Consider the following 24,602-nt stretch of genomic DNA (forward strand, 5'->3'; position numbering starts at 1 on the left):
GCTCGAGCTGGTTTTGCATTATGTTGAGGGGAAGGGACCCCTATGTATTGAACCCGGCCCTTGCTGCTATTGTTTCGGCCTGGCAGAAGGGTTACAGAGGATTGGGCCAAAAGAAATCTGAGGTTCAACAAGGACAAGTGCAGAGTCCTGCACTTAGGACGGAAGACTCCCATGCACTGCTACAGACTAGGGACCAAGTGGCTAGGCAGCAGTTCTGCAGAAAAGGACCTAGAGGTTACAGTGGACGAGAAGCTGGATATGAGTCAACAGTGTGCCTTTGTTGCCAAGAAGGCTAACGGCATTTTGGATTGTATAAGTAGGGGCATTGCCAGCAGATCGAGGGATGTGATCATTCCCCTCTATTTGGCATTGCTGAGGCCTCATCTGGAGTACTGTGTCCAGTTTTGGCTCCACACTACAAGAAGGATGTGGGAAAAATTGGAAAGAGTCCAGTGGAGGGCAACAAAATGTTAAGGGGGCTGGAACACATGACTTATGAGGAGAGGCCGAGGGAACTGGGATTATTTAGTCTGCAGAAGAGAAGAAGGGGGGGGGGGGATTTGATAGCTGCTTTCAACTATCTGAAAGGGGGGTTCCAAAGAGGATGGATCCAGGGGTGAGCTGCAGACGGTTCGCAACGGTTCACGCGAACCGTTTGCTAAAATTAGACGCTGGACAGAGAACCGGATGCTAAAGTTCTCTGCCCGCCGTCTCATTGTAGCAAACGGTTCGCGCGAACCGTTGCGAATTCTGCCTCCACCTCCTGCCATGAAGCTCCTCCTTGCTTCTCCTCCCCCACGGCTTCCCGCGAATCAGCTGTTCGCGTGGGAAGCCTGGGAGGGCTGAGAAGCAAGCAGGCTTCCCCGGCCCAGGAAGAGGACGCTGAGGTAGGAAACTAGGGGAGGGGGCGTGTGCCCCGGCCGGTCCCTGGCCGCGGCCCGTCTCCGCCTCCCCGGCCGCGACCCTGCCCGGCCACCCAGCCCCCGTCCCGGGTCCCCGCCCGACCCTCCTGGCCGCGTCCACACACCCCGCGTTCGGCCCGTGTTCCCGGCGCGACCCTGCCCGGCCCCGCCCGACCCTCCCTGGCCGCGTCCCGCGTTCCTGGCCCGCGTTCCCGGCCGCGACCCTGCCCGGCCCCGTCCCGGGTCCCCGCCCGACCCTCACCGGCTGCGGCACGGCCCGTGTTCCCCGGCCCGGCCGCGACCCTCCCGGCCCGCGTCCCGGCTCCCCCGAACCCCTCCCGGCCGTCCGGCTCGGCCGCACCCTCCCGGGTCCCCGCCCGACCCTCCTGGCGCGCCCCGCGTTCGGCCCCACGTTCCCGGCCGCGACCCTACCCGCCCCGTCCCGGGTCCCGCCCCGGGTCCCGCCCGACCCTCACCGGCTGCGGCACGGCCGCGTCCCGACCCCCGAACCCCTCCCGGCCTCCCGGCTCCGGCCGCAACCCCCCCCGGCCCTGCCGTGCCCCCACCTACCGGGATGCTCGGCTCTGGACACGGCCCCCCACCTCCAGCCCGGCCTGGCCCCGTGGCTCCAGCCACCCCTGCTGTTTTGCCAGGGGGCCGGGCTCCGGCAGTGCAGGTCTGGGCGTGGTGGCGGCCCCGGCTGCCCGGCTCCAGCTCTGGCCGCAGCCCTCCCTGGCTCCACCCGGCCAGCCACCTGGCTCTGGCCGCTGGGCTCCCGCCGCATCCTCCGACTCCGGCCGCGCGACTCCTGTCCCGGCCCCAGCCACGTCCAGGCAGCGCGGTAAGGGGGCAGTGAGGGGGTGTTGGAGAGAGGGTAGGGGAGTTTGGGGGGGGGGGGGTCAGAGGACAGGGAACAGGGGGATTGAACGGGGGCCAGGGTCCCGGGGAGCAGTCAGGAAAGAGCAGGGTTGGATGAGGTGGTGGGGGCACTCAGGGACAGAGAGAAGGGGTAGTTGTATGGGGTAGGGGTTCTGGGGGGCCATTGAGAATGAGAGGAGGGGTTGGGTGGGGCGGCAAGGGGCAGTCAGGGGACAGGGAAGGGGGGGATGGGTCAGGGGTCTCGGAGTGTGTGTGTCAAGGAACATGAGGGGTTGGATGGGGCACGAACCCCCCCCCCCCGGAGGGGGGGGGAAAGGAGGGAACCCGTTGTTAAAATTTTGGAGGGAGGAGGGAACCCGTTGTTAAAAATTTGGCAGCTCATCACTGGATGGATCTAGACTGTTCAGTGGTAGAAGATGACAGAACAAGGAGTTAATGGTCTCAAGTTGCAGCGGGGGAGGTTTAGGTTGGATATTAGGAAAAACTTTTTCACTAGGAGAGTGGTGAAGCACTGGAATGGGTTACCTAGGGAGGTGATGGTAGAGGTTTTAAGGTCAGGCTTGACAAAGCCCTGGCTGGGATGATTTAGTTGGGGTTTGGTCCTGCTTTGAGCAGGGGGTTGGACGAGATCACCTCCTGAGGTCCCTTCCACCCTGATATTCTGTGATATTCTCTACTGCAATAATCTCCCTGTGACACATGGCTAAAAAAGGGTTAAACATCCTGCAAAATAAATAACCCATCGAGGACATGTGGGAGATCAAGTTTGTGTTTTTGTGTACTTACATATGTATGACTAGGGTCCACAATGTAGTCAACAGTCCCTGTCTATGCTGTATTCTGATAATTCAGAGGTCAAAAGAACATCCTATCATCTAAATGAATTGTAAACACGGGATCTCTCCATATTCATCTCTTTGAAATGTACTGTGAATGGTGGAGGAACAAGCAAATGGCCTTATGTTAATTCATATAGCTAAGGACCTCCTTCAAAGTCATCCTAATTATCTTTTGTTCCCCTAGCAAATCCCAACTTGTCAAAGAGGATGTGAAATTGTATAAAAGATCCTTGGGTCATGATTCTGTCATCTCAGATCTGCTTAGACTTCATCGGGGGAAGTCTGAGTCGCAAGACTGAGGTCCCAGTTATGCTGGTATGCCCTGAATATGAGATTTGGACATTGGACTATGACCTATTCTAAAGGAACTCTTTGGAACTACAAAGCTTGCCATCTCTGCTATGAATCTAAACCTCAATTAATTGAACTCATGTCTGTATGTATATTGATCTTTTTAACCATACTTATTTTTTTTTATTTTTTTTAAATAAATTTTAGGTTAGTTAATAAGAATTGACTGTAGTGTGTATTTGGGTAAGATCTGAAACCTTCATTAACCTGGGAGGTAATGTGGGTTTCCTTTGGGATTGGTAGAACCTTTTCTTTTCTATGATGAAATAAGATTTTTCAGAAATCATCATATTTGACGTGGGTACCTGGATGGAGGCCTGAGGCTGGATCACTTTAAGAGAACTGTGTTTGGACTTCTGAGTAACCAGTAAGGTAATAAAGAAGCTGTTTTATGCTGGCTTGGTACATCTAAGTATTGGAATATCCACCAGCTTTTTGGGTTTGGCTGCCCCACTTTTTGCAGTTTGCCCTAATTTAGTAACCATAGCTGACCCCCACTAGGACCCCAGTCACACCCTCAAATCCCCACCCCTCCATGGAAATAATCCCCCCCCAAAAAACCCTCTGCTCCACTGTGATAATCCCGCCCACCCCCCCAAAAGCCATCACCCCCACTGTTCTAATCCCCCCTTCTCACCTTGGTGTAGTACTTGCGGTTGGAGCAGCGATAATGTGCAAACTGGCAGAAGGTTTGAAACCACAAGGCATCTGGGAGGTCAGAACAGATAGGGCCTAGAAACAGGGTGAGAAGTGGTGTCAATATTAACAGGGAACTCACTCCCCTGCCCACAGGTGTATGAATCACAGAATCTCAGGGTTGGAAGGGACCTCAGGAGGTCATCTAGTCCAACCCCCTGCTCAAAGAAAGACCAATACCCAATTAAAGCATCCCAGCCAGGGCTTTGTCAAGCCTGACCTTAAAAACCTCTAAGGAAGGAGATTCCACCACCACCCTAGGTAACCCATTCCAGTGCTTCACCACCCTCCTAGTGAAAAAGTTTTTCCTAATATCCAACCTAAACCTCCCCTACTGCAACTTGAGACCATTACTCCTTGTTCTGTCATCTACCACTGAACAGTCTAGATCCATCCTCTTTGGAACCCCCTTTCAGGTAGTTGAATGATGGGGGGATTTGATAGCTGCTTTCTTCTCTTCTGCAGACTAAACAATCCCAGTTCCCTCAGTCTCTCCTCATAAGTCATGTGCTCCAGTCCCCTTAACATTTTTGTTGCCCTCCACTGGACTCTTTCCAATTTTTCCACATCCTGCTTGTAGTGTGGGGCTCAAAACTGGACACAGTACTCCAGATGAGTCCTCACCAATGTCGAATAGAGGGGAATGATCACGTCCCTTGATCTGCTGGCAATGCCTCTACTTATACAGATTAAGGCAAGGGCACCTGTTTGTTGGATGTGGAAGAAAATGCTGAATGTGTGCATGGGGACCCAAAGCACCCCTTAGAGCTAAGCTACAGAGCTCTGTGCAGTTAATGCTCAGGCAGTCTCCTGGCTGCTATATACTCTCCCTATGTCAATCTGTAGGAGTGCCTCATTTTATGGCCTGCTTTGGACCTCTGTGACAGAGTGGGAATTGTTTACTTTCCTCATGGATTGTATTTTCTAAATGGACAACCAACCTAATTCTCAATTACTGAGGGACAATCTCCACTCATTGATATATTTTGCTTTCCACAATCAAATCTCTGTACAACTTTTAATGAGTGATGTACCCAAGTATTCAGATTCTAATATCTAAACTGTATTGTTAAATCTATTCACCTAAACTTCGGTTATTGCTGATTAAAAGTCATATTATACAAAGTTTGCTTTTATGTACTCTATGTATTTGTGCATAATCTATGAACTATACCTAGATGTACAGACATAGAATGAGAAAAGTAAGTATTATATAATTTTTTTAACATTAGCTTTAATACAAATTTCAAAATTTTATGCAGCCTATGTGTGACTCAATTTCCCTTATGTGCTGCATTGTTACCTAGAGGCGGGGAAAGGACTGCTTGCTCATTTGAAGAGACAGATATGGGTAAAAACAATGAGGAGTCCTTGTGGCACCTGAGAGACTAACTAATTTATTGGGCATAATAAACTCTCAGGGGCTAAAACCCACTTCATCAGATGCATGGAGTGAAAAACACAGTAAGCAGTATAAATATTACAGCACATGAAAAGATGAGCGTTGCCTTACCAAGTGGAGGGTCAGTGCTAACAAGGCCAATGCAATCAAGGTGGACCTCACCCATTTCCAACAGTTGACAAGAAGGTGTGAGCATCAGCAGAGGGCAAAATTACTTTTTGTAGTGACCCATCCACTAGATGTGATATAGATAGATATAGGTGTCGCCTAATTTCTTGGGCCTTGATACCCATATCTGTGGGGCATCTGAGAAGACAATGGTAAATCCATTCACTAAAATGTTCACACCTAGCAACCAGTGACCCAAAGAGATACAGACTTCCCTGCCTCTCAGCAGTGGGGCTGAGCTACGTTTTCCCTGGGCTGGGGAGGAGGTGGAAATTAAGTGTGAGCTGTGGGAAGCAGTAGGGACACACACCTAAGGGTCTGATGGAGGGACAAAGCGAGCTTGAACACTGGGGTTCACTACAGCTTGGCTGGACTCTGGCTATCCTCTCCATCTGGCTCCCATCCACAGGAGCAAAGGATAGGCTGGGTCTCACAGGATCACTTTGGGCATTTCCACATCCCCCACTGGAATCTTCTGGTCTGGAAAGAAAGTCCCAGCATGCAGCTTTCTGTACAGGCCAGTGTTCTGAAAGGGTGTGTGAATCAAGCACCTTCCTTGACCATCCCACAGTGATGTTAATGAAATGGCCTCGGTGATCCACTAGCGTGCACAAGACAATGGAGAAGTAGCCCTTTCTATTGATGTACTCCATCGTAAGATGGCCTGGCGCCAAAATGGGGATGTGTGTGTCATCTATCACCCTGCTGCAGTTAGAGAATCCCATTGTGGCAAAGCCATCCACTATTTCCTGCACATTACCAAGAGTAGTCTTTTGTAGCAGGAGGGATTAATAGCCCTGCACACTTGCATCACCGCAACCCCCCATGGTGGACTTTCCAACTCCACACTGATTCGCAACTGACTGGTAGCAGTTTGGAATCACCACGTTCCACACAGCGATCACCACTCACTTTCCAGCAGTGAGGGTAGCTCTCATTCTGGTGTCCTTGTGCCACAGGGTGGGGCGAGCTCCGCACACAGTTCCTGGAAGGTGGCTTTGCACATCTGAAAGTTCTGCAGCCACTGCTTGTCATCCCACACCTGCATCATGAGGCAATCCCACCACTCAGTGCTTGTTTCCCAAGCCCAGTACTGATGGTCCATTATGTGCAGCTGCTCCATGAATGACAGCAGTGATCTTGAATTATTTGTTTCCATGGCAGACAGCAGGGCAGGCACCACCGATTCATCCTCTGTTTTGCAGCTCATTAAATATTGCAGACCAGCCGTGTTGTTTTCATAATGCACATCACCAGACGGGTCAGCAGTTCAGGATCCATGCTTCTCAGGCAGAGATGGCAGGTGCACAGTTTACAAGGACTGTTGAAAATGGCACAAAATGCTATCGGCTCCCAGAGCTCTGAGTGGCAGAGGGTGATGGAGGGTGGCGAGTTGCACAGTGGGATAGCTACTCACGATGCAACACTCTCTGTTGATGCAAGAGCAACAACTGTAGACACACTCTACCGCCACAAGGAGCGTTGTGTGGAGATGCAAAACTGATGTAATTAAAGCAGCTTATTATCACTGACCTAACTTAAGTCAGTTTAACTCTGTAGAGTAGATAAGGCTTTAACAGAGCAATGGCTAAGGGCTGCTTTTTAGGGCTTCTGACACAGGGAAATTGACTGGTATCATTACACAGCTATAATTATACTAGTGTAACTTAGGGTGACCAGATATCCCACTTTTATAAGGACAGTCCCAATATTTGGGACTTTTTCTTATATACGTGCCTATTACCCCCAACCCCCTGTTGCAATTTTTCACACTTGCAGTCTGGTCACCCTAGTGTCACTCCTCACATGGATACTCATTAGTGCAGAAAAAGAGCTACTTTTTTCCAATTTCTCTTGTGGGGCTGGCAAGAGTGCACCTTCCCCTTCCCCCTCCTTTCTCTCCCCTCCCAGTCCCTGCTGCTCTGCACAAATCAGGTGGACTGGCACTTCCCTCTCTCCAACCAAACATACAGCATTAATTCTGACCTCTGGAAGAGCTAAGTGAATGGGGGATGGGGATGGGCTGGGAGTCCAGCCTGGGAAACTCAGAAAGAAAACAAAGAAGGAAGAGCCCTGAGTGAGGGGAGGAAGCTGCTTGGAGAACAGCCAGCTGCTTGTAAACTCTCAGCCTGGAGCTGCCAGGACAGCTGAGGGACACATGAGCAGCATACCACCCTGAGCTCACCCTGCACACCAGCACCTTGCCAGAGAGCATGGAGAGTATGGACTGACCTAAAGGGGCAAGGGGATTGCACTGGCACAGAGCAGAGAGTCTCTGTATCTAGCCAGGTGTGGGAGTGGGAAGAGCTTTTTTGCTATATGCTATGCCCAACTCTGTGTAACGCCTGCTAGAGAGCTTGACTTGGGGCTGCTCCTGGTTTTGCCCGCATTAGATAAAAGTGTTGTTTTATTCTTAAGTGTGGTGCTTGTTAGGGGTTAAATCTAACACACACACAAACACTCACTCCCTGCAGGGCGAGTCAAGAGCTTGTGCCCAGGCGTATGGCTGGGACCTGGGACCCCTTCCCCGATCATGGTAGCCCACCTAATACTCCTGTCACTTTTTTTGGGATAACAATAAGCACACTGTGAGTTATACCAATATAACTATCGCTATATTATTATACTGGTAAAATTTCCCATGCAGACAGGCTCTTCGTTTGTCAACATTTACAACTAGCAGTTGCAGGAAGAGAATATATAACTAGGTGCTTTGTCAAAATCCTCCCATATGCTTTGGAAAAATACCGTGTGCCTAGAAGAAATATAAAATCTGAGAGGTATGTTTTTAGTAACTGTGATCAAAATAAAACTGAAACTAGACCAGTATGCAGCCAGGCTGTCCCACTTAGTGTCATCATGCACATTTGGCTCACTTGCAGGTGAACTTGTTAGAAATCATATAGTTTTCAACAGCCAAGAAAAGAAGGTCAGAACACATATGCCTCCACGGTCCAGAGTTGGAATTTAATCAAGCTGTTGACATCTGCTATAGCAGTGAAGAAGTAAAGAGACAGATCCATTATTTTTAATGCTTTAAATTTTTGTAAGACATACACCACATGCAAAACAAAGGCAAACAGTCTAAAACAAGAAATAAGACTACAGTCTGCAAAGGAAGACAAGTACAAACAATGCATGAATTGTGGAAGAAGAAATCTTCAAAAAAGCAAATGTCTGGGATATGCTGCTACATGTGCTTATTGCACAGAAATAAATTATTTTGTAAAAGAATGCAAACAGCGCCATATAATGAATGACGGTGTTGCCGGCACAGAGGCCCGAGGACAGCAACAGGGGTTCGTTGCCCGGTGTGCGCCGCACTAATTAACACACCAGGGTGGAGAAGCAAATCAAGTTTATTTGAGCCCAAAAAAAGGGTGCAAGGGAGACATAGCAATCTCAAATCCTGCACACAGATACAAGCGGTTTTTCTCTCTTTATACATAACTTCAGCTAAGCATTCCCATTACCCCCACACTCCTCATCCCCCTCTACCCCTCCCGTCTATCCCCATGTAGCAAATACATTATAAAGTAGCAATTACACTAAGCAGGTTAAATCATTCTTGGCAGCAAACAATTTCTCTCGTTAGTGACTTTTTCTTCAACTGTTATCTTGTTTTACTTTCCTGGATTCGTTATTCTGCCCCCCTCCCCCCCGCACCTTAGCCAGGTGTAAGCAGGCCTCATCATTATCTCCTGGCAGTACCACGGCTGAGCTAGCTGTTGTACATTCCATTCTCGGTTACTGGCCTGCTAGGTTAATTAAAGTTCAAACATAAACATGGAAGCGCTTTGGTCAGACATGGAGTGACTTTAGTTCATTCAGGCCTACTACAGAAGGCTTTATTGACACTTATGGTTTTCCACCCTCCTGAGTCACCTAGAGTCATGCCTAGTGACACCAACAACGGTCCTATAATGTACAGCAAGTGGGAAGTGACAATGACATGTGTCCTCAGATGAGTTTGTCTTCACCATCCACTGCTTTAGGGCTGTGAAATGCAAACAAAAAAAGGTGTTTGCAGAACTAAACTGTCAGACATCACCCCAGGCACCCAGTTCAGACAAATGTCACTTTGATAGAAACTTAAAAGACAGACTGACAAATTGGTAGAGCTGGGAGGCTGAAAGAAAGTAACATGACCAGCAGACTGGATAAGTGTAAGTGGGGGAATGGTCCCGCTATTGTGGGGAACTTTCCTGGCTTCTGCACTACCCTGGTGAAATGGGCTAGCGGAAGGATCTGAGTCCTCGCTCCTACTTACTTTACCCAGAGGCCTTCCTGCCTTTGAGGCCTCCCCTTTCACTCCCCTGTCTGGCAGAGTCCTTGTAACCCCAACAAGGCTGGGCCCAGGATTCCTGGGGGGCTCAACCCCCAACCTTGCTGTGGTCACCTAGGTCAGGGGCTGGGGTGTCCCCACTCCAGGGAGCTCTCTCTGCACTGGATGCTTTCCTTACCCACTGATCATTAGAAATGATTTAAAGCAATACAGTTTATTTAATTAACAGTTAGTTTAAAAAGGAATAAGGAAAAATGGGAAAGGTTGAAGGAAACACATCACTCTGCTCTGTGACAGGGAACGTCACAAACAGCGTCTCTGGAATGTCAGGGCAGTTCACAGTCTGCTCCTTGTAGGTCCCAGGCCTCCTTCTCAGGCCCTGGCTGTACTGCAGGGACGCTGCGGGTCGGACACTTGCTCTGGCTATGGTCAAATGCTCTCAGGCTCTAGGTGGCAGGACCCTTCTTCCCAGCCTCACCCCCGCCCTGTCAGGGTTACAATCCCCCTCCAAGTCTGGCCTGCAGAGCCTCTTAGCTGAGGCATCTCCCTGTGCTGGGCCCGCTGCCCAGGGTCCCCCTCGCTCTCCCCAGATGCTCACTGCACCCAGCTCCGGACTGCTCCAGCTCCAGCTCCAGCACTCTGTCTCAGCACGGCTGCTGCTGCTCTGCCTCCAGCTCCCTGGGCTGCTTCTCTGGCCCTGGTTGCTACAGCTCTGCTCCCAGAACAGGTCTGCTCTGTGGGCTGCTTCTGTGACTCTGCTCCCAGCTCTGACCTGCTTCCTGGGCTGCTTTTCTGGCCCCTCTGGCTCTGGTTGCTGTAGCTCTGCTCCCAGGGCAGGTCTGCTCTCTTTGGTCTGTGCTCTGGCTTTGGGGCAGCAGCTCTGCTCCCAGCAGCTTAGCTTGGGCCCCTGCTCTCTCCTTAGCTCAGCCCCACTCTGTCTGACCCAGACAATTCCAGCTCACACAGAGGACGGGACCCCCCGGTCTCCTGACTCCTTGATTAGCCTGCCCGCCCTGTCAATCAGGCTGACCTGGAGCACTGGCCTCTCCCCATTGCCCCGGGTGCTGTCAGTCTCAGGGTCCTGATTTCCCATCGACCCTTCCCCTTTTGGTACTGGGAGCTAGCCAACCAAAACATGCCCACTGAATGTTAGTAAGGGGGTAACAGTCCCCTTACATAAGCAACATGGTACTTATATAAAAAACAGGCAAACTGCCTGCATACTGACCCCCTACGCCTCCATAAACTGCTACAACACTCCCATGATTTTTTTTTTTTTTTTTTACCAACAACAGAAGGGATCCTGCCAAAAGCAATGTTTGTTTCTGTTTAGATGTTAAAGATGGTTTCTGCCTGGTAACACTTGCTGAAGAAAGCACCTTTCTTCATTCAACATCTTTCTGGACTCTTTGGGCAGATCTAGATGGCTATGAATGACATTTGGCTTTAATCGCTGGTGCCAGAATCATGAAGTGCTAGAGGAACTCGAGGTGGTTAATAGTATCAGAAGGGTAGCCGTGTTAGTCTGGATCTGTAAAAGTGGCAAAGTTCTGTGGCACTGTAGCAGGGTGGTTACCCGCTCCTGCACTTCGGGGTGGAAAACAGCCCAGGAGAGGGCTGTGGCTGGGGCAAGAAGCCTGGGCTGATTAGGGAAAGTAGGCTCAGCTGGGGCCAACCCCCCAATCTGGCCCAGCTGGCCCCCCACTCAGTCTCCTTCTGTCTGTAGAGGGAGAAAGGCCTGGCTGCAGGGATCCAGAGACAGGGTACCTGAGTGGAGCAGGGCTTGGGAAAGGCAGAGGAGCTGGGGAGCTCCAGGCTGTGGCCTAGCATAAGGCTAACAGGTACTGGGGGTTGCGGAGGGCAGCCCAGGGGTAGGCCAAGGCAGCAGGTCCAAATCCAACCTTGCCAGTGATGAGTAGGCTGATGCTGCAGTCTGCCCTAGGGTGTGGGACTAGATGATGACTGGCAGTAGCCTTATGCTGTAGGAATAGTGGGTGGGGGTTCCCTGGGAAGGGAAGACCCTAAGACTGAGAGAGAAGGGGGTCGCTTCCAGGTGGCAGCACCCCAGCTATCAGGGCACTGGAACCCAGAGAGGGATACGGTGGCCAAGCAGTAGAGGATCACCAGCCTGCAGAGGGCACTCCGGGCTGGAAATCAAGCTAATTCCATGAGAGACCAGCAGGAGGTGCCGCAGGGGTGAGTCTGCACCCTTACAGGCACCTTATAGACTAACAAATGTATTGAAGCATGAGCTTTTGTGGGTGAATACCCGCTTTGTCGGATGCATGGTGGTTAATGTAATTGCAGATGACAATTTGATTGTGGAGACTCCCTTGAAGAAGCTAATGCTGATCATGGTCGTACCCTGATAGCACTGCTTTATAGTACGTCAGTGAATCTCAAACTGAACAATCAAAAAATTAGACCAGGCTTGTCAACTGAGCTGTATATCAGACACCTTCTAACAGAGGGCTTAAAACCAGGGCCTGAGATGGTCCAAATCATTTTGGAGTAATTCCCTCTCCCCAAAATGTGCAAGACATATGGCAGCTTTGTGGGATCTGTTAACTATCCACCCAAATTCCTGCTACACCTGTCACGGAATCACTGGGGCGATGCTCTGGAACTACGCTGTACGAAGCCAGCCAGGATTCTGGGGGAGCCTCCTCTCTCTGAGCAGACTGTCTCCAGGGCAAGAAGCTTACACAGCTTCAACCTTCCTGGGTCTGACCTTGGAGCATTCAGCATCCCCTTCCACACTGTGCGCTTCCTGCAGCGAGTCCGTCTGGGCGGGGCTCCTGGGGAAGCCAGAGGGCCCTGCACCCCAACGCTGCAGTCAGATGTGACTCTCAGCCAGTGTAAAACGGAAGGTTTATTAGTCAACAGGAACACAGCATAGAACAGAACTTGTTAGCACAGAACTCAGTGACTTTCAGCCGAGTCCATCTTGGAGAGTTCTGGGTCAGGTAGCCTGGATTCCCCCTTTTCCAATCCCCCCAAGCAGACTGCCAGCTTTCAGCAACTTGACCTCAGACACCCCTGTTGCTCATTCTCCTTCTCTTTGTCTTGCTTCTGGGGCAAAGAGTCACCTGGTCGCATCCCCCTCCTGGGTCTCACGTTATGAAGGGCACTGGTCATAGCAGATGTGCAAGCAGCTGGAGCAGCTTCACCTGCCCCACAGGTCTCAGCCCAAAGTCACATACTCCTATTTCCACCACTGAGGTATTGGTGCAACACAAAGGGAAACTGAGGCACACACAGTATTCATGAAAAATAGTAAAACTCACATAGGCTCAACAGTAAGACTCATACAACATAAGAAGGGAAAATCCCCACTTTGTCACAACACCTCTCCCAGGTCCTAACATACTATGATGCAAAGGAACCTGTAAATATGTGATTCCAGTGAATGTGGATTGGAATAATCATTATTGCATGATTAGCCTGTAGCATGTTGCCACTGGGACACTCTGCAACAAAGTGTAATTATACTTAGTCAAAGAAGGAATACTTAGGCATTGTTTCTGCATGCACCAGGTTTGCACAGCATCTCCTGGGATATGATCATATCCATGCAGACACAGACCTGGGGGAATACTCCTTCTCAACCTCACATATGATGATCATTGAGCAAGAACCAGCCTGCCAAGCACCCGAGAGAGAATGCTCGATGCCACCTCAGATCCCTGGCCCACCATGCCCAGTGTCCCATCTCCAGATGTGGCCATCCCTGATGCTTCAGTTCAGAGGAAGGAGATAAAACAAAAAAACCCAGCATACATTGTGGGAGGATGGGAACCAATCGCTTCCTGACCTCTGTTGTGACTAATTGAAACCCTGAGGTGTGAGCTTTAGGAAGATAAGACATAAACCAGAAGTGAACCTTAGGATTGTCAAACCCTACCCCATCACTAGCAACCCCATCATATAATCACATTCATAAATTTGTTCAACTCTCTCTTAAAACTAATTAAGTTGTTTGTTTCCACAACTCTTATTGGGAGGCTGTTCCAAACACACACACACACACACACACACCCCGCCCCGATGGTTAGAAACTTCTTCTAATTTCCAGCCTGAATTTGTTCACAGCCAGTTTATACCCAATGTTTTTATTCCAACATTGTCCTTTAGCTTAAGTAGCTCTTCACCCTCCCTGGTGTTTACCCCCTAATGTATTTATAGAGCGCAATCATATCCCCTCTCAGCCTTCTTTTGCTAGGCTAAACAAAAAGTGTCTTCTCATAAGACTGGCCCTCCATTCCCCTGATCATCACAGTAGCTCCTCTCTGCTCCTGTTCAAGTTTAATTTAATCTTTCCTGAATATGAGTGACCAGAACTGCACATAGTATTCCAGGATGAGGTCTGACTAGCGCCTTGTACAATGGCATTAATCAGGGCTGGCCTCAGTGAAATGGTGTCCTGGGTGAACTTATATTTTGGTGTCCCCATGGGCACCCCATCCCATCACACCTGACCTCCATGGCTCCCCACATCACCCCTGATCCCCACAACTTGCTCCCATCACCTCCAGGCCTCACTGCCTCCCCCCCAGCTCTGAGGGGTTTTTTTGGGGGGTGGGGGGTGGCAGTGGGTTTGTTGGGAGGAATGTGAGTGAGTGTGTGTGTGCGCCTGAGTAACTCTTTAAGAAGAGCATTCAGGAGCCTGAACAGCAGCACTGGCAGCTCCCACTCTGGACTCAGAGGCACCAGCACAGACTTGCTCCCCCTGACCCCCACCCCAGCTCAGCAGAGCCTGGGTACACAGGTGAGGGGAGGGGGATACGCCATCACACCCCCCCCCCACCCCACCCCCCGCACAGTCTGCACAGCAGACAGGAGGAAGGCTCCAGGTCTGAGCTTGGCCAGGGGCAGCTCCATGGAGGGGATGGGGGGGAGGAGCAGCAATGACTGCAGATGGCAGTGGAGCAGGGCAGCAGGGGCATCTCTGCTTCAGAGGAGTTACCTGGCTGGTCCATCTGCCCCTGGTCTGTCCCTCTTCTCCAAACACTGCTGTGCCTGCCTGGCTGCCTCTAAGCCTTGCTGGCTGTCAGCAGGTCAGGTGGGTGGGAGTACCAGCAGCATGGTGCCTTCTTGAATACCTCGGGTGGCCCAGCTTGCCCATCACTGAAGAGGGACCTGAATAAGTCCCTATGTCTACTGGAAACGTCTCACCTAATACACCCTAGGATCACATTTGCCTTTTTCACAGCCACATCACATTGGTGGCTCATAGTCATTTTGTGATCAACCCACACAACCAAGTCTCTCTCCTCCTCTGTGGCTTCCAATTGATGAGTCCTCATGGACTTGTGCACATCCAGCTTTTCTAAATAGTCCTTAACCTGTTCTTTCACCTCCCTGGTGCTCACCTCACACTGTGCTGCGTGCAGCAGTCTGGGAGCTGACCTTGTCTGTGAAGACTGAGGCAAAAAAGCTTTGAGTACTTCAGCTTTTTCCACATCATCTGTCACTAGGTTGCCTCCTAAGTTCCCTGTAAGCTGTGCAGCAGCCTATTTAGTGCTGTGCATGTGCTCAGGGACCTGCTGCATACAGTGCCCTTCCAGGATGAGGTCTGACTAGCTGGCCTTGTACAAACCTGCACATTAATCAGGGCTGGCCTCAGGCATGGCCGGGGCACTAAGATCTCCTCGGGTGGCCAGGAGAGCAGCCCGGCCCCAGCTGTGACCCAGGCATGGGTGGAGCGGCCCTCCCCTGGCCTGGCCCTGCTGGGGCCAGGGCGGATGGTATGCCTATCCTGCAGCCCCAGCCCAAAAGCTGCTGCAGGAGGAAGAGGCACCTCTCCCCCCAGTCCAGGTACTGTTGCTGCGGGGAGAGAGAGCTGCAGGGAGTCCTCTCCCCCTGCTGTAGCTCCTGAGCACCCTCCTGCACCCCAAATCCTGCACCCCCACCCCCTGCACCCAACTCTCTGCCCCAGCCCTGAGCTCCTCATCACTGGCCCCACTCCAGAGCCCACACCCCCCAGCCACAGCCCTCAAACCTTTGCACCCCAATCCTCTGCCCTAGCCCTGAGCCCCCTCCCACACTCCGAATCCCTCAGCCCCACCACATGCATTTTGTTATGTACACCAATATGAAGGTGATGTGTGACACATCATCTCCATATTGGTGCACATGGGTGGGAAAAATTAGAGAGAAAAATGGTTGCCTCCCCCATTCAATAAGGGTCCCACACTTTCCCTGACCACCTTGTTGCTAAGATAGTTGTCATTCTAGGACGGGCCTTCAGGTTTAAAGCAATGGCCAGCATCATCTGCAATCATAACTGGGGAAGGAAGGTCTTGGCTTTTGTAGAGTCCAAGGCTGCTTCTATAAACTCTGTCTCTTGTAAAAGAGACAGGATTGACTTCACTGTGTTGATGAACAACCATAATGCATTAAAAGTGGATTGGACAACAGTCATGTTGGACATCAGCTAAGCCTTGGACCATCCAAGAGGGAAATACCTGAATTCCCAATTTTCTGAGGAACACTGGCACCACTGTCCTCTACTTTGTGAACAAAAGTGGAGCTGCAGACAAGCTAAATGGTAAGACTGCAAATTGATAGTGGCACTGGTTGACCAAAAACCTGAGAAATTTCCTGTGGCTTTGATGTTTTGTCACATGCAAAGTCAAGGGTGGCATACCAGTCTTCAGGATCCAGGGAGGGAATAACAGAAGCCAGAGGGACCATATAAAACTTTATTTTCTTTAGCTATCTGTCACAATCTTGCAGGCCTAGAATGAGTCTGAGACCCTCTTTTGCTTTTAGAATTAGGAAGTACTGAAAATAAAATTCCTTTCCTCTGTGAAATGGAGGACCTTCCGCTATGACTCTCAACCGGAGGAGAGATTGCACCTCCTGAAGGAGAACTACCTCTTGACCGTGGCCCCTGAAAAGGGGTGAGGAAAGGAAGTGAAAAAGGAGGATAGAAATAAACTGAAGCATGTATCCCAGTTCCACTATACTTAAGACCCACCAGTCTTCAGGGATGCAGGACCAAGCATTTAAGTAGTGGGATAACCAGTTGGCAAAAAAGGGGTAGAAGAGGCTTGCACTCTGGAAGGCGGTAGGCTGTCTTTGAAAAAACACATCAAAATGTTTGCTTAGAACTGTCATTCTGTCTGTCTGAACTAGGAGCTGCTGGAGAAAGCAAAAGGGTTGGTCTATTACCTCCAATCTTTTTTCTCACTAGGTCCTGGTTGTGAGGCATGAAAGAAGGATAAATATGGCTGTGGAGGAGAGATCTGCTTTTTCTTTGGGGAAGGTGTATTAATGCCCAAAGATTTGAATATCGCCCTGGAGTCCTTGAGTCTATGCAGCTTATCATCAGTCTGCTTAGAGACAAGCAATGACCCGTCAAAGGGCTGTAATACTTTGGTCTCATTTTGGTTGTTGGGTTTAGTGAGCAGATGCTGGGTGGTGCTGGTGGCCTGTGATATACAGGAGCTCAGACTAGATGATCTGGTGGGCCCTTTTGGCCTTAAACTCTATGTATCTAAAAGGTCACAGGACCAGTGGGTGCTGGAGGAGCCTGTTCCAACTCTGTTTGGATGTGTGAATTGACAAAGGCATGGAAATGGTCCCACAGTCAGAGAGAGCCTTCCTGTTAAGCTTCCTGTTCCTGGACTGATCCACAGCCATCTTAGCCAGTGCCAGGGGGAGGTCCCAGGACTATGTGAGACCTTAGATCAAGTGGGCAAAAATAAACAGGTGAAAGGAAAATTGCAGCCCCAGCCTCTCACTACAAAGGGTTGGATGTTGGAGGAATCCATGAAATACAGCAGCAATGTGCCTATGCTCACAACTCCATGGAGGATCTGCCAGCTTATATCACTGGTGGATGGTGGATCCAGGATGGAATATATGGTCTCCTACCAGGGGCCTTCCATCCACTTGGGTCCCTGAGAGAGGGAGTGCAAAAGAGCAAGGAAATGGATGATATGGAGCATTCAGTGTATGAAGATGTCCCCTGGGTGTGGCTGTGAGGCCTGCTCAGGTGATGTGTGGAGAGCAGCTGTGGGGAGTTGTCATGGGGCCAAGGCCTGACTGACTCCAGCAGCTAGGAGAGAAGAGTGGGTTGGATAAGTCTTCTCAGGTGACCCATTTGAGGAATGTGAAAGAGCTAGGGGACAGGGCAGCTTTCACTGCCTAGAGCATACAATAGGAAATTTGAGAGAGGTGGGCAGCCCCATGCACTGTGCAAGCATGGTGGGGACCATCCAGTCTTGCCAGCTGTAACTTATGAAAGGGAATATGACAGGGCTGCCTGCAAAAGCAGAGGATTGGATTCAGTGATCCAAGAAATCCCTTCTAGTCCTGTGTCCCTCTATTGTCCAGGAGCTTTTGATTCTGAGGACCAACTTCTGGTCAACTGAAGAGACCACCACCAGAATATGAAGCTGGAGATTGGGCAGGAGGAGCTCTAGGAGAAAATCCTCAACTCTCAGTGGCTACAGAGGACCTGGTTGTGGAGACCAGCTTTCAGGTCCTGGTAGAAGGCTGGCAACTGTGAGAGGTCTAATGGGAGACCTCTTGAAGTCAAAGAATAGCTGGTCATATCAGGGCTCTCAGAAGCAGTGGAGAAAAGGATGCGCCATACGGGACTGGAAGCATCCTGCAGGAGCTCTGCAGGACCTGTGTAAAGTACAGTCTGGCCTGTCACAGCTGGACTGAGGTCTGCCCACTTGGGACAGTAGTCACAAAGCAGGAGTTGGAGGAATCGCAAGTGCCAGGTCCTGTAAGGAAGAGTCTGGGTCAGAGTCAGAGACTGGAGATCAGAGGTAGTTACCAGGCTGGAATCAGGAGGCATGCATCAGGATCAGAGTCAAGCTAGAGTAGGAGACAGGCATTCAAGCAAAGTCTAGCATTACAGCAGGCCAAAGTCTGTACAGCTGGCCAGGCAACTTGCTGGGGTGACCTCTGGGGTTAAATAGGGTGCTTGGCCAATCAGAGGGCTGCAGGGTACCATCACTCTGGGTCTCTTGGGAGAGATCGTGCAGTGCCTACTCTCCACAGTGCTCCCTGGCTCTCTCTTTCTGCACGGCCTCCTGGTGGCACTGTGGGAACATCAACGGTTCTAGGCTCTGCAGACCTGAGTTCTAGTCCCTGGTTCTTTATGGCCCAAAAGCCCTACTCCCTCAGAGCAGGCCTGGCTTTGAACAAAGACCACACCCTGTTCACCCTCTCCCTGAGGGAGGATTAAAGGCACCATGGTCAGAAGAAATCCAGGACCTATCTGTTGAGACTAGCTAAGGTGTTTGGCACCCTCCCTTGCTGGAGAAGTCCTTCCATGCCTGTAGTCAGCTGAAAGGTGAATAGCAAATACTTTAATGGGCTTGTTATCTAGCATACAAAAACTACAAGTTGTTACATTTATGTATTTTAAGGGTGTGGAAAATTATTAAGGGTGTGGTATTATATCAAAACTGATATAGACTTTAATTACATAATCTCATAATAATATCATGATGCAGCATATAGACAAGGAAACAGAATTAAGGTTGCTTATTCAAACTTTTCTTTAGCATTTTCTGACTTTTCAGTGTTTATATTCATAACTTAAATATATTAACATATTTTTTATTTTAATTGTCTAGGGTATTTTTCCTCAAGAAAAAATGAACAAAGAAATTATCCCAAGTGTTTCAGCTGCATAGATAGAATCCAATTTGAATCCTTCCATACACTGTTGTAAGGTAAAGTTATTACTGTTATTTACCGGGTGCTTAGGCTAGGATACATACAGACTGATTTATACATTTTTTATGCGATGGGATCTGAGCCACTGAAATGCAATATCATTAGAGCAAGAGACAAGCAACATCAAAATCTAGGTTTGTCAAAGGCCTCTGAAAGCAATTGTAACAACATCCTATCCTAAACCCAGCCTCTAGGGGAAAGTATCAGGTTCTGTAGGCTGGGAATATCAGGCCAGGTCAACAACTGAATCATCAGTAAGAGCAGCCTAAAAAGCTGCGCTAGAACAGGATAGATTACATGTTGACTCAAACTGGGCAGGAGTTGTCTCTCTTTCTGGGCCACAAAGGTAGGAACCATACTGCCCAGACTCCAGGTTGAGTCAGTAGAGGTAATGCTGAGCTTGTTTCTGCATGGCACTGACAACACACAATTGTTACAACCCTAATATGCCCACACCCTCTGTACCCTCTGGGATCCAGCCGTGGTTCTCAAACTGGTCCAGCCGGATGACTTTAGGGTCATGGCACCCTTGAGTACGTCGGATCTGGCAGGCCACACCTGCCTTCCAGGAGGGCATCAGGGCAGAAAAGAAGACCTGGTACTCGCTGTCAGACAGTGGGCTGCCTGGAGCCAGGGATGACATGCTCCAGACAGGCTGCACCATGGGGAGCAGAAGTCCTGTGGAGAAAGCAGAACAGGGATGGGTACAGCCATCAGTGACTCAAGAACATAGAGAAGCACTTCATAGACCTGTCAGTCCCCATGTCCCCACTAGCTTCCCCAACTTCTAGATCAGCCCAACAAGCCCATCCAGACTGAGGTTCCCACCTGTTCCCCATGTTGACTGGGCCACAATGGTGCTTTAGATATGAAACTCAAAACACCTCAAGCCAGACAGTTTCCCCCAGATCTGGGTGAGTCTGGTCTAGAGCTAGTCCCTTTGAGGTAAAAGGCTTCATATCCCATTCCATAACCACCTAGTCCTCCAGACCTGGAGCTGCACTGAAACCAGTGCCCTACAGGTGAAAGGCTTTTTTATCCCATTCCTTAATCTCTCTGAGTCAGCCAGTTCTTTTAACCCATGTTTCACCAGCTGTGCCCCTGTGCCCTACCCCACTGCAAACTGCTTAGCAATACAGGCTCTGATCCTGTAGAATTTGTGCCCCATTCCCTAACCCTGTGTCTCATCCTAGGAGTTTTGAGACTTCATAACAGTAAGAAAACAGAGGGCAAAGTACATGTGCAACAATGGGGCCATCTTGTTCCCTGTGCTGGGTAGTGCCATTCAAGAGCAAAGATCTTGAAGATCCATTCCCATGAGGATGGAAGGAGGGATACCAGGAGTATATTCCCTGTGGGGAGAGATGGCAGAGGTACATTCTCTTCAGGGATACTCAGGGACAACAACAGAATTTCCTGGGTTCAGGGATTTGATGTGACACCTTATAGGGAAGAGACAACCAAGACATAAGAGGTGAGGGGTTCTTGTGAGGTGCAGACACAGGTCACTTACCCACCAGGAGGGCCCAAGGCAGAGACTGGAACCTCAGCATTTTCTTCTCTTTAACTCCAGTGCCTGCAACTCCCAACCAACTCCTCCCATTTCAAAGGCCAACATGGAGGCTGTCGGAATGAGAATATGGTGACCTCATAGTCAGAATCCTAGAGGAGCCACAGTGAGGGTGGAAGTCAAAGGGATCAAGAGCAATGTAGAAATGATCAGAAAAAGGAGTCAAGGGGGTCAAAGTGGCAGGCAGAGAGGGGCTCAGATGAAAAAAAGAAATCCAGGAGGGGAAAGGGTTTGGGGAACATGGAAGATGAGAGGAAAAAGGGAGAGGATTTGTGATGGGCAGCAAGGTTGGAGGCACTATGGGGGATGAGAGGCTTGGGGAAGTCATGGGAAGACTGGGAACTGGAAGGGAAACAAACTAGGGATATGGGGGAAGAGAGAGATACAGGCAGATGAGATGGGGAATCCAGGATGGGATGAATGCATCTGGGATGAGAAGGATGGAGACAGGGAGTAGGGAGAGCTGGGGAGAACAGTGAGGAAAGGGCATGTGAACAGAGGTGGTAGGCTAGAAAGTAAACCAGGAGGCAGCAGAGGCAGACACACTCTAGAGCTACCCCTTCCTCCCACCCACATACTCTAGTGATTAGCCTAGGATAAACTACAAATGTTTGTAGCCAGGAACATTTGGGGAGTGTCCTGACTAGCAGCCCACACAAAAGTGTTAACTACCCCCCGTTAACTGAGAATCAATTAACTCCAGGTAAAAAACCCTAGAAAAAACAAGCCCTTATTAGGTACCTAATTTTCCACAACGTTCCCTAGATGCCTAAATGTCTCCTGGTGGGCATATATGATCCCACCTAAGTCCTCACACCACTGAACAGAGTCGGTACCTAACTCGCACCTAAGCCCCAGTGAGATCCTTGAACTGGGTTATCTCCGGCCTAGCTCACCTGTGGGGGCCCAATCCAGTAAGCATGCTCAGAGGCCACCTAGTGCATCAGGCCCATACAACACAGAGAGAAGGTGGTGTTGCCTTTTCCCCACTCCCTTTTATACCCAACAGTCCAGTGTTTAGAACACTCAAGAGGAGGGGTTAGAGGAGGCGAGAAAGAGAAACTTCTGCATCTGTGATGGGGAGAAGGAGACAGTTGTAAGAGAGGAAGGGGGAAAGGAAGGTGAGCCAAGGGGAGAGGGAAGGTCACCAAGTATTTTGTCAATTTTCTCTTGAAAGAAACCAGCACGGTCCTGTGCAAAGAGACAAGTGAAAGCAGGAAGAGGGGAGGTTCTGGGGATAGAGTCAAAGGTGGTGAAAAGGCGGCTGGATTGCAGGTATGAGATTCAATTAAACTGGAGAAGTAGAGATGCTTAGAGGTAGCAGAACTGAAGAAGAGGATGATTTGTATTGGAGGAAACCAGCCTGGCTGGTATTATGCACCAATTCCATAATTTTATTGTTTCTGTATGTAGGGATAGTGATCTCACCCTGCCCCTTATTGGGTTATGTAAAACATATAAGCTATGTCATCTCTCATTATCTTTGTATGTGTATCTTTGATTAAAAGTGCTCAAGCATTTCTGACTGACTCCTAAATTCCAGGAGGTTGATATGGAGAGTTGATTCTGTGGGGACCATTTGCCCTGAACCTTGTGATTACTCAGGTGAGCTCCCCGGCCCACTAAAGACATGTCTGTTGTGAGAATCAATGCTGGGAGAGGCTGTGTAAATGGAATCCCTGCACAGGAATTCTTTGGGTCTTTCCACCATTCAAGGGAGTCTTTAACCATGGAGGGCATTGAGAGTGACTTGTTTAATCTGTGCCTGTTTGGCATGTATACCAATCTGAGCCATGCTTGGAGACAGCGCACGTGTAGTCTCGCATGCGATACCATGCACGTGCATGCTCTACCATGTGTCCGAGAAGCTGAAGGCAATTTCTGTCTGACATTTGGGGGCTGGCATGAACTGTGTCTATTAAGGTGGTCAGGGTGTGGAATCTGTGTAGCAGGAGGAAGGCTCTGGCCTTCACCGCATTGAGATAAGCCTCTATAAACTCAAGTGTGCACTGGAGTCAAGGTCAATTTCTGAGTATTCAGTTGTAATCCCAGCTGTGAGAATACCTCCATAGTCTTTTGAGTGGCCCTTAGGGCATCTTCGACAGAACAAGCCTTGTGAAGGCAATCATCCAAATATGAGTAAATCATGATTCACAATGTGCGTAGATTAGCTGTTACCACAGATAGAACTTTGGCGAATACTCTGGGTGCAGATAAAAGGTCAAATGAAAGCACTCTGTACTGGTAATGGTCCTGACCAAAGATGAACATGAACCATCTCCTGTGGGATGGAATCAATATGCGGATATAGGTATCTTGTAGTTCCCGTGCTGAGAACCAATCTCTGTGGTCTAGTGATGAAATAATTGCTGCTAGTGTGACCATCTTGAATTTCTGTGCCTTTATGTATTTGTTTAGTGCTCTTAGATCTAGAATGGGTCTCCACCCTCCTTTTTTTTTCTTGAGAATCAGGAAATATTTGGGGTAGAAACTTTTTCCTTTGAATTGATCACAAATTGGCTCTATAGCCCCCCAGGCTTAGTAGGTGATCTATTTCCTGACATAATAGTCTCTTATGAGAAAGGTCCCTGAAGAGGGACAGCGAGGGAGGGAGGTGAAGTGGACAGAGCAGTGGTTCTCAACCTATCTACTATTGTGCAGCTCTGTGTGTGTTATATGGGCCATATCCACATGATATATATACTATCTATATGGCCCTGAGGATGTCACATGAGCCACAGCTGCAGGCTGATTGAACCATAAGTGACCCACTGGGATAGAGTAACTCTTGGAAATGATCTCCAAGACTCATTTGTCTGAAGTTATGTTTTCCCAGCTTTGTCAGAAAAAAGCAAGGCAGCATCCAAAGGGATGTAGGTCTGTAGGCTGCAGCAATTGTTGGTGGAAATGGTCACTCGGGGCCACGATCAAGATATCAAAACAGATGTTTTGAGGTGGAGGGCTGTGATGTGGGGGGCTGGGGCCAGTTTGTTTTTTTTTTTTCCTCTCTCTCTTTCACTTGGGCTCATAGTACCATTGGGGAGGAAGGAACTGGGCCAGTTGGAGTCTACATGACGACTATGTACTGAATTTTCTTTTTTGTGCTGACGTGTAGATTCCCAATGAGCGCAGTGTGGCCCTCAAGTTCTTCAGTGTGTGAAGGGAGGCATCCGTCTTGTCGGTGAAGAGCTTGGAATCCTTGAATGGGAGGTCCTCAACAGTTGTCTGTACTTCCTTCGGTAGTCCCCGAAAGGTGTAACCATGAAGCCCATCTCATCACCACTGCTATCGACACTGAGTGGGCTGCTCTATCTGTGGCATCTAGTACTGTCTGTAGCACTGTCCTCGCTATCAGCTGGGCTTGAAATTGTTCTTTTTGTTCATCTGGCAGGTATCAATAAAGGCACTAAGTTTACCATAATTGGTATGGTCATATTTTGCCATTCAGGCCTGGTAGTTTGCAATCCTAAACTGCAGGGTTTCAGAGGAGCATGCCTTTCTGTCAAACAGACCAAACCCTTCTAATCCTGGTCATAAAGGGTAGATTTAGCATGGTGCTGTCTTCCATGTGAATTTACAGCGTCTACGACTATGGAGTTCTGCGTGGGGTGTGAAAAAAGAAAGTCCATGTTGTTGGAGGGCACATAGTATTTTTTAATCAGTCATTTTACATGTTGATGCCATAGAGGCCAGTGTTTGCCAAATAGCCTTGGCAGGATCTAAGAGCACCTTATTGACTAGGAGGGCAATCCTTGAAGAGGAGGTTGTATGGAGTATGTCTAATAATTTGTGATGTGCTTCTTTT

At 49.5% G+C, this 24,602-nt stretch overlaps 1 protein-coding gene and 1 long non-coding RNA gene across 4 annotated transcripts in view; one reads left to right on the forward strand and one right to left on the reverse strand.

Moving 5' to 3' along the window:
* Positions 1-20,853, reverse strand: part of LOC120397395 (acrosin binding protein) — a 61,876-nt gene extending 41,023 nt beyond the window's left edge. The window contains exons 1-3 of one of the 2 annotated variants that reach the window (XM_039523159.1): positions 20,741-20,853; positions 19,693-19,905; positions 3,609-3,703 (exon numbers count right to left, since the gene is read on the reverse strand). In XM_039523159.1, coding sequence (XP_039379093.1) covers positions 3,609-3,703; positions 19,693-19,905; positions 20,741-20,780 — 348 coding nt within the window. In that variant the 5' untranslated portion in view covers positions 20,781-20,853. The remainder of the gene's footprint in view (positions 1-3,608; positions 3,704-19,692; positions 19,906-20,740) is intronic. The other variant, XM_039523169.1, reaches the window with a different exon arrangement.
* Positions 20,854-20,946: 93 nt separating this feature from the next.
* On the forward strand, positions 20,947-24,197 carry LOC120395791. Of its 2 annotated transcripts, none has more exons than XR_005592789.1 (4): positions 20,947-21,084; positions 21,975-22,072; positions 22,306-22,402; positions 23,913-24,197. It is a non-coding gene; the product is annotated as an uncharacterized LOC120395791 (long non-coding RNA). The 2 variants fall into 2 exon arrangements; XR_005592790.1 differs by lacking the exon at positions 20,947-21,084 and adding an exon at positions 21,112-21,500.
* The last annotated feature ends 405 nt before the right edge of the window (positions 24,198-24,602 follow it).

Source organism: Mauremys reevesii, linkage group 1 (genome assembly GCF_016161935.1).
Source record: "Mauremys reevesii isolate NIE-2019 linkage group 1, ASM1616193v1, whole genome shotgun sequence".
NCBI lineage: Eukaryota > Metazoa > Chordata > Testudines > Geoemydidae > Mauremys > Mauremys reevesii.